Source organism: Lichenostomus cassidix, chromosome 9 (assembly GCF_008360975.1).
Source record: "Lichenostomus cassidix isolate B80296 chromosome 9, HeHo_3.0, whole genome shotgun sequence".
Taxonomy (NCBI): domain Eukaryota; kingdom Metazoa; phylum Chordata; class Aves; order Passeriformes; family Meliphagidae; genus Lichenostomus; species Lichenostomus cassidix.
The window spans coordinates 24,758,699-24,767,944 of NC_139490.1; the positions used below are offsets into that span (position 1 = coordinate 24,758,699).

The 9,246-nt window shown below is 44.9% G+C and overlaps 1 protein-coding gene across 1 annotated transcript; it reads left to right on the forward strand.

Annotated features, from left to right (window-relative positions):
- The first annotated feature begins 110 nt into the window (after positions 1-110).
- On the forward strand, positions 111-8,533 carry PROC (protein C, inactivator of coagulation factors Va and VIIIa). The gene is made up of 9 exons (XM_085070071.1): positions 111-251; positions 600-683; positions 1,091-1,251; positions 2,157-2,181; positions 2,667-2,777; positions 3,461-3,601; positions 3,943-4,052; positions 4,939-5,056; positions 7,871-8,533. Exons 2-9 carry the CDS (start codon positions 617-619, stop codon positions 8,431-8,433), a joined length of 1,296 nt encoding a protein of 431 aa, XP_084926197.1. The 5' UTR covers positions 111-251; positions 600-616; the 3' UTR covers positions 8,434-8,533.
- Positions 8,534-9,246: the final 713 nt, after the last annotated feature.

The window sequence follows — 9,246 nt, forward strand, 5'->3', positions numbered from 1 at the left end:
TTTTTGCTTACCACAAAATCAAAAAGGAGAAAAAACGGCTTGAAAAAGGCAGAGTGGGTGCCTCAGCTGTTTCACTGTTCCCCTGCATGCAGGTAAATGGTCAAGCTCTCCCTGAGCACTGTTTGTTTTACAACTAAAAAGAAGGCACTTCATGTCACTCCAAAGAGTAAATATCAAGTTATGGATTAACTAAGTTCCAGCAGAGCTCATGGAGGAAGAACAGATCACACTGATTCTCACTGAATAAAGCAGTAAGTTCTTCAAAAGTTTTGTATCCTTTGAGATTTCCAAGTACAGCTTGCTTTAATGGAGCATGGAGCATGTCAAAAAGGTCCAGTGACAAGGGGAGGGGGTCAGGCCAGGCCAGAAGTGTTCTAGGAGAGCTGCTGATGTGTTAAAGAGAACGAGCAAACCAGTCTGGAGGGACTCTAGTGAATGGCTACTCCAGAGCTGGAGTCAGAGACAAGGCACAGCAGAGTGTGCAGCAGGGAAGCTGCTCTCTGAAAAGCGAGAGAGCTGGATGGATGGGAACTCTCTGCAGCAGGGTCTTTTGTCACTGTGCAATGTGCTCCTCTTGACACCTGCTTTCTCCTCCTCAGGTGACTCCTGCTGCAGGATGTGGAATCTCCTCACCGTGGGGCTGCTGCTGGCTGCCTGCTCTTCTCGGGGCTGTGGCACCTCAAGTAAGTGCTCTTTTGAGAGATGGCCTTCACCCTTTCCCAGTCACTGCAAGTGCATTTCCTGCTCCTGTGTCAGGAAAGGGAGTGGCTGGAATCGTTCCCATTAGGGGGGGTTTGACTCCCTTTAGCAGAGGTTGACAGTGCTGCGGCCTGCTGAGCCCTACGAGCTGTCAGAGCACCACAGGGCCGAGACTGGAGCTTGCTTCTGCAGCACCACAGGGTGCTCTACACAGGGCAAAGGCTGGACCTTGCTTCTGCAGCACAGTACAGGCAGCACATGGTGTCTAGGGCAGCCTCTCTTGGTGTGCTGGAGCAGGGCTTTTGCTCTCACAAGTGTCCTTTGGGAAGCACCACTACCAGTTTTCAGTCAACTTTTTTCTCTGCTTGTGCTTTCCACTTTTTGCTTGCAGTATTTTACAGCAGTAAAGACGCAAACCAAGTCCTGAGAATCCAGAAGAGGGCAAACACTTTCCTGGAGGAGCTCAAGCCAGGCTCTGTGGAGCGTGAGTGCAATGAAGAGCTCTGTGACTTTGAGGAGGCCAGTGAGATATTTGAAACCAGGGAAGCAACAGTAAGTTGGGTTTTTTAAGGAAGAGTGGGGAACTTAGCCGATCTTAAAATATTGCAATCCAGGGCGTAGGAGATCATGCTGTCGGTACTGAACAAGGATCTCTCCTGAACAAGGATTGGGTGTAGGCATGGTTTTGAGTGTCACTGTGTTACGGCAATTGTCTAGTTATCCCTGTATGGGCCACAAAGCATGGTTGCTCAAACATGTCCCACCTGACCCACCTGGTGAGGTTTACGTCCCAGACAGTTAATTCCAATCCTTTCTTGACCCCATTGGCTATTTTTGCTGCCACTGCATTTTTCCCGGTCCTTCCAGTCTTTCCCCTTTTTTTGTCCGTCAGTGGTCCTGGCTGCCTTTCAGTGTATCTCCCAAGTCTCCCCATTGTGCCTGACAAGCATTCTCTCGTCACTGTTCTTTCTCCTTCTCCAACCTCCTATTTTGAATTGACATTACATTTATTGTCCACTGATTCCTACCTCTTTCCACACTCAATTGTGTTGGGTTGGACTTTCTGTTGCTATGTTGAGCAGAGTAGGCCCAAAGCATAGGATGACCCAGTCCTTGCTGTCCCTCAGACCCCAGAGGAGAGAGGGTCTGTCCTTGAAATGCCCATGTTTTGTCTAACTGGGCTCAAGTGAACTCAGGTGACCTACCTGGCAGTAAGTGACAAGAAAACACAACCTGCAAGCAGGGCAGGGAGGTCTGTGCTTAGTACAGGTGGTACAGGAAGATCACTGGCTGGTTTTCTTGGTTTGTAGTGCCAGTCACTACACTGCCAAGAAGAATGAGACCAATGCTATTGACCTGAGTGCTGTGTCCTGTTGGCCAAGATCACGATACACTTTAAATCTCTCACTTGTTAAAAATGGTTTTCTTGCTGTAATACAAGTTTTGTTTCTCCACAGCTAGATTTTTGGAGCAAGTATGTAGGTAAGTAGACTTTCCTAATCACTTCTCTGTGCTTCCTCAGGAGTTACTGGTACTGATTCAAATTCTCATTCTCCCTTATATGGGATGTGCAGAGAGTGTTTTCCTGTTCTGTCATACAAGCAACCTTCCTAAACTGCTCGAGGTGCACCTGTACCTATCATCAGTCATCTTCCCAGAGTTAAGGAATTGGTGAAAAGTGCTTTGATGCTCTAACCCTGCCTGATATGGTCAAGCAGTAACCTGCTGCTGCCCTGCCTGCCTCAGGCTTTATTCTTTCCTCCCCTTCTGCCCACTCCACTTGCTCTGCAGCTGCAATTGAGAGCCCAAACTGATGGCCCTGTCCCTGGCCAAGTGTCACGGAGGTGTCATTAAGCTCGAGAAACATGAGTGATATTTGGGAATCTGGGGAGGGTCTGTTCATGTTGATATTTGATCTGTGAGCTCTGTATGATTCAGTAACTTGAGTTTTCCTCCATCTGTTTCAGATGGAGATCAATGTGAGCAACATCCTTGTTCCAATGGGATCTGCAAGGACAGTATAGGAAAATTTTCCTGCATCTGTAACAAAGGCTGGGAGGGTGTTCTGTGCAGTTATGGTAACACTGCATTTAATCCACTATAAAATAACATCCTTTGTGTCAGGGATCTCTGTGCAGCAGGGATCGACACTTCAGTCATTGCACAGCATACTCACTTTCTTTACTAATGTGATTTCTCTCTTGCTTCTTGATGTGGTAAGAGGTTTATCTGTGCTTACCTAGAGCAAAATTAACTTTGTGTTGCCATAGGAGAATTTTAAAGATATGAGATATCCAAATTTTTGCCAGTACTGGAAATAACTCTGTAAAGCAGCGGTTGGCTTTAGAATTGTCAACAAAGGTATTATGGTGGGGTTTTTAAACACAGGGGAAAACCCAATCCACTACAAATATTTTATTACTGTGACAGTTACTTCCTTGGACAAAAGCTGGATAGCATATTTAGGGATGAGCACTGTGTGTCATGTATCACTGTGTGACTTGGCACATAGTGACAGGGAATTTTTCTGTTCTCCAGTCCACCTGACAGTAATCTGTTTCCTCCATCTCCTCACTGCCTGATTCTGGACCTAGGTCTGTTTGCTGTCTTGGGGCCCGAGTGCCATTGAAGCACACAACTGCAATCCCAATCCATTGACAGCTGTTGCCCACTTGAAGTGTGATGTCACTTTTCCACCTTACATTTCTGTGACTCTGACTTCCAAACTCCACGTCTCTCTTGCTGTTTGTTTTTCCCACAGAGATCAAATACAGTAACTGTTCCATGGATAACGGGGGCTGTGAACATTTCTGCAGGGAGGACCCTTCCAAGCAGCATCGCTTGTGCAGCTGTGCATCAGGGTATCAGCTCAAGGATGACCACACCATGTGTGAGCCTGTAGGTAAGAACAGGATGTTTATAGTCCAGTCTTGACAGAGGATTATTCAGACTGATGTAAGAGTTTTAGGGGAGATTTGTCTGCAGTGCACTTTGTACATGTTTTCAAAACGTCTATTCCATGCAGAGTAGCTCTGCCTGTATTTCCCAACTCTGTACCCACTTCACCATCCTTAGTCCAGGTTTGCCTCATGGAGACATAGAGGGGAATCAGGAGGCTGATTCCTCTGCCATTGAGGGACTTCCATGAAGCCTAGGTTAGAGAGACAGAGGGAATCCTTTAGAAAGAGGTTTTGTATTGGGTGAACTGGGCTTTGCTAGTGAACTTCTCTGCACCTCCTGTAGTGGAGTTCCCCTGTGGAAGAGTGAAGTTGGATTACATTGAAGCCAAACCAGACTTCAATATTCGGCTCATTGATGGAACAGTTGGAAGAAGGGGAGGCAGCCCATGGCAGGTGAGGAGAAAGGGATTCTTCACCACAAATAGTTCAGGCTCTTCTGGAACTGCTCTGCCTTGCCTTCCTGCTCCAGAAAGGCTCCTGCATTGCTAGTGGTGGTGTCATATGAAGCTAAGATTCCCTTAGCTTTTTCAAAAGCATTCTAAAGGTTGGAGTAGCAGGGGGAAAAAAAATAGTATCTGTGAGAACTCTTTACCTTGTTGCTGTTGCCAAGTTTTTGACTTTATCTTGCTAATACTGCCGAGAGGATGGTGATGACACTCACTGGCTTTGTTGCTCCATCCTGGGGAGCTCATGCTATGTAATGTGTGCTTCAGCTCCTGCAACAGCCTTCTGGTGGGAGGTGATCTTCCTGTCCTTTCTTATAAGCCTTGTCTGTCATAAATTCAAGTTAGCGGATCTAATCAACAAAATATGCCATGGCAGGCTGGGTTATTGCAGAGAAAAGGGAGACCTCACAGAGCTTTCCATGGAACTAATGAATGCAAATATTTAATATCTTTGATATTAAAGGGCCTTTTACACCATAGCGTGAGAGCTGCAGCCTGAGGTGATGCACCATCTCTGGTGTGGGACAGACCCCTCATATGTGCCCTGTATTTCAAAGCTTTGTGTACAAAGTGCTGCTTTACAGTGAACAGCATCACCCCATGCTGATTTGGATGAAGCCAGCCCTCATTCAGGAAGAACATTCAAAACTTTTTTGTTGGTGTTTCAGAGAGACTCTATAGCTTTTGTCCCACTATAGAGCTTTGGCTTCTGTGAATGTGACATGCTTTGGTGCTTGATAAGTCTGGGTATTTGGCAGCCTCCAAGAAGAATGAGTACAGTATTCTGTGAGCTGTGCTCCATGCAGTGTCACACCTCTCTTATCTTGTTTCAGATTATGCTGGAAAATACTGAAGGGACGTTTCTATGTGGGGGTGTTCTCATCCATCCAGCTTGGGTCCTAACAGCAGCACACTGCCTTGAGAACCAAAAGGGGTTCAGAGTAAAACTTGGTATGGAAAAATCACCTGTCCCTGTCTTTTTTAAATATAACTGTTTCATTCCCAACATTTATCATCTCAGAGAAAAGACTAGCAGGTTCTGAAGACAAAAGTCCTGTAGGAGTGGTCTCTTTAGGCAGTATTTAATATCCACCTTAGCTTAAAACAAAGTTTAGTAAAAATCTGATTTCATTTGTGCCATTATCAACCTTACTCTGGAAGTGAGCTGATGCCTTCTGAGTGCTGCTGCTGGTCTGTAAGGTAGAAAGACTTGGTCTCTTCTGCCTGTCTTTCTCTGTTGATGAAAATATTTAAAGTCATCCCAATACTGAAAAAAAAGTCTTGATGTTAGAAGAAGAAAGTTACAGGGTCTCTTCTGCCCTTTTCATGCATTTAAACACTGTTACTTAAGAGTGTTTCACTCAAGAAGAAAGAGAGGTGCTGCAGGATGGCAACACTGCTTTTACTTGCTCTGCTGCTCTGGAGCATGAGAAAATGTCACGATGTCAAGTAAGTGCTTCTTCTGAATTAACAGACAAAAATAATTAGTATTTAATTCACACTTATATAGGTTTTTTTTTTTTAACAGTGTTTTGTATCTACCATTACTGCTGAGGCATAACAACTCAACTGCTTGCTTTCCATTAGTGAAAGCATAGATTATTCCCAGTATTTGTGAAGAGTCCTGCCGATATACTGCCTGTGTATACGGCCTTAAAAATAGATGGTCTGTGTGATGTTCCGTACACACTGTGGATGTGTGGGTGCTTGAGAGCAGAGACAATAAATTTATGTACATCCAACACAGAATGAATTGAAAGGTGTGTGATGCAGCCTTGGGTCCTGTTAGTGCCAGCATATTCACCTTTTCATAGAGACATCTGCCACCACAAAAGCAGTTCTCATAAAAAAAGCCTGGAGACGTCTGTGAAGGGACATGGAACAGAATTTTGGGTGGAGACATTGCCATGTCCGTGGCGGCAGCCAGGAAAGTGTTCATACTGAGCCTGCACAGGTGGTATTCAACCTGTCTGTCAGGCTGGGATATCCCACACCCTTCTGGACTTGACCCACTGCAGCTTGCCATCCACAGGAGCAAAACTGGAGGAGGAATTAGCATCTGGATTTGCACTCAGCTAGGAGAGAAGTCTGGTAGTGGGGCTCGTGGCTTTGTAGTAGAAAGTTACTTCTCAGAGTAGCTGAAGTTTTGGAAGAGGGATTTGAGAACAACACAATATTCCTGTTTCTGGCTCTTGTTCCTGCATCTCCAGCCTAAAAACATCCAAAAGTGTGTTCAGAACTCCAAGAAAATAGAGCAGATAGGTGGATGTAATGATTCAGTTCAAAATACTGTCTCTGCCTTCATAGTTAATACTTTATGCCAGCAGCAAGATTATGATGCTCCTTATTTTGTGGAAGGAACTCGATTCATTTCCACAACCTCTGGGTTCAATACATCCAGGATTTCTCGAATTTGAAACTCTGAGGGTGGATGACCCACCAGAAGTCAAAGGATGTCCCCCTGGGTTGGGGTGAGGGAATCTGTCACTGCAGTGCAAAAGGTCTCACCCACTGGTTGATGGGTGCCTCAGGATGGAGGTAGTTGGTGGCTGTGCTGACATACGGAGCGTGTGACCCCACAGCAAGCATGTTCCTGCACAGTCACTCTGCCTTCCTCAGAGGAGATGGTCTGACAGTGCTCGAGTCCAGAGTTATTTCTGAGGCCTAAAGCAGAGTTTGTACCTGTGAAGGTGGGAATAAAGCCCAGCCTCTTGCCTGCCAGCCAGTCCCCAGCCACAATGGCTTTAGGCTGGCTCAAGAGTGCTGTGATCACTGTCACCACAAGGAAAAGAGGTTGTGATAAGAGAGAAAAACTAATCTGTGATTGTTGGCTCAATACTATAAAATACTTCAGGGGCTGGTGCCACTTAGTATAAGACATCAGAGCAGTTTCAGCTGTCTGCTCTGGCCATGTGTGAGCTTCCCATTGTCTGTCTGCAGAGGAGCAAGAAGAGAGACTCAGAAATAAGTGGTCTGGAAGTCCAAGATCCAAAGCTGGATTTAAGAGATCCTTTGAGAATATATTTCTGTAACTTATGTGGCTCATAATTCCCTATGCTTGGACACACTCCTTACAGGAAAAAAAACCTGCAAGACCTCACTGACAGCCTGCCAGAAAGACCTAGCTCTGCCTTTTCTATTGCAGTGTATCACAAATGACTTCTTACCTCTGGCCCTTTTTTACCTAGTTTTTTGCTTGCTGTTCCAAAACTGCTTGGCCCATGAAGTAGCCATGATCATGTAGTACAAATAGCAACTGAGAAGTCTTAAGCAGTCAAAAATTCCTTAAAATACAGATGTAAGATATAAGAAAGCAGTAACCTTACCTGTCAGTCAACATTACATTCAGCCATCCAGGCCCTGGCTATGCAGTGTAAAGCTCATGTCCTGTTGTAAACGTCCTGTTTTGTGGTGTGCTTGCTCTCCCAGCTTTTAATGCTGACTTCAAGAAGGTTGTTTTCCTCCTGAAGGTCTCTCACATTGCACAAGTATACTGAAATATGAACACTAAATGGCATTTTGGTTTCCTAGCTGACGACCAGAGCTCTAGGGCTCTGTAGGTATTCATGATTTCTATAAATATGAAAAATTTACAGATTTGCTCATCTGTTAAGAACACTGTTGACATATGACATAAGCAATTGTCTGTATTAAAAGAGAAGTAAAAACATGGAATGCAGTCCTAATGCCCAGTGTAATCCAGATGCTTTGGTGCTCAAGGTAAAGAAGCTTTAGCAGCATCTGTCATCTTGTTTGTTCTTCCAGGTAAATTCCGTTTCCGTCCTGAGGCAGATGAGCTAACCATTTGGGTTGATAAATGGGTGACCCACGAAAATTACACCAAGAAGACCTCGGATAATGACATAGCCATGCTGCACTTGGCTGAGCATGTGATGTATTACACATATGCACTCCCAATCTGCCTTCCCACCCGCAACCTGGCAGAACAGGAGTTGATGAGGAGTGGGAAGCAGATGGTGGTGACAGGCTGGGGCAGCAGGAGCGAGCGTAACAGCAGCTATGCTGCTTCCCTCAGGTACATTGAAATCCCCATCGTGCCCCGGAACGAGTGTGCCCAGGCCATGAGCTCCCCTATCTCTGACAACATGCTGTGTGCTGGGAGCCTGGGAGACAGGAAAGATTCCTGCAGTGGGGACAGTGGAGGCCCTATGTTCACTAGATATAAGGATACTTGGTTTTTGGTAGGACTGGTTAGCTGGGGTGAAGGCTGTGGGAGAAGGGAGAAATTTGGAGTCTACACCAAAGTTAGTCAGTACCTTGAGTGGATCCAGCACCACATAGATGTGTCAGCTCCTTCTAAGGGTTGATTCTGATCCAGAGTCTGGAATGTTGTGGCTCTGTGCTAGTAACAGCATGTAGTGTAATGTACTGTCAGATCTTCAGTATTAAATGTTGAGTATATGTTAACCTTGTGTGCTGTTTTCCTTGGTATTTATTTTTTTCCTCTTTTTTTTTCTTGCTTACATTGGTTTGTTGCAGGTTGTGTTGTTTATTTGTGGCATGGTCCTACTTAGGCCTTACAGGCAAGAAAAAATCCTCTGTTGGCTGAGATGCTGTGCATACAGCATTGTAGAATATAAGGTTGTCCATGGTCAGACAACTCCATCTTTGAGGTGTAAAATGTCTGAACTGGTTGAGGTGGAGGCAGGAGGGGACAAAGGAAAGAGTTTTGCAAAACTATAGAGATGCAGTTCTGTCATTTCAGCTGTACTTCAAGGTTTACCCACAGTAACTGTTTTGGTTTGCTCTGTATTTGTATAATTTTTCTTTCAACCCAGTGAAATTTTTATTACATCATTACTACCTCCAATTCTTCACATCTTACTCCAGTGTTCACAGATTATTGATTCAGCAGGTAACTGGAACTTACCTGTATTTTCCATTCTTTGGGCACTTGATGCCTGATTTTACCCCCATCAAACTTCCTTTAAAAGGAATGGGAACTCTCTTTAGTGTAATTCACAAAAGAAAAAAGAGCTTTAATTCCAAGCTTTTGCAGACTCTGTTTATTGTGAGGTCTGTAATTCTCTTTTAATTAACAAAGCAAGCAAACACTTCTGTTCACCCCTGTTCTGGTGAACACAATCAGTTTCAGGCTGTGTTACCTTTGCTGATGCTTT

Bases quoted from the DNA above. Each gene is read 5' to 3' on its own strand.
- PROC (XM_085070071.1), top strand. From the start codon at position 617: ATGTGGAATCTCCTCACCGTGGGGCTGCTGCTGGCTGCCTGCTCTTCT. The intron at 1,252-2,156 runs GTAAGTTGGGTT...GTTTCTCCACAG, and splicing joins TTGAAACCAGGGAAGCAACA to CTAGATTTTTGGAGCAAGTA. The intron at 2,778-3,460 runs GTAACACTGCAT...TTTTTCCCACAG, and splicing joins GGGTGTTCTGTGCAGTTATG to AGATCAAATACAGTAACTGT.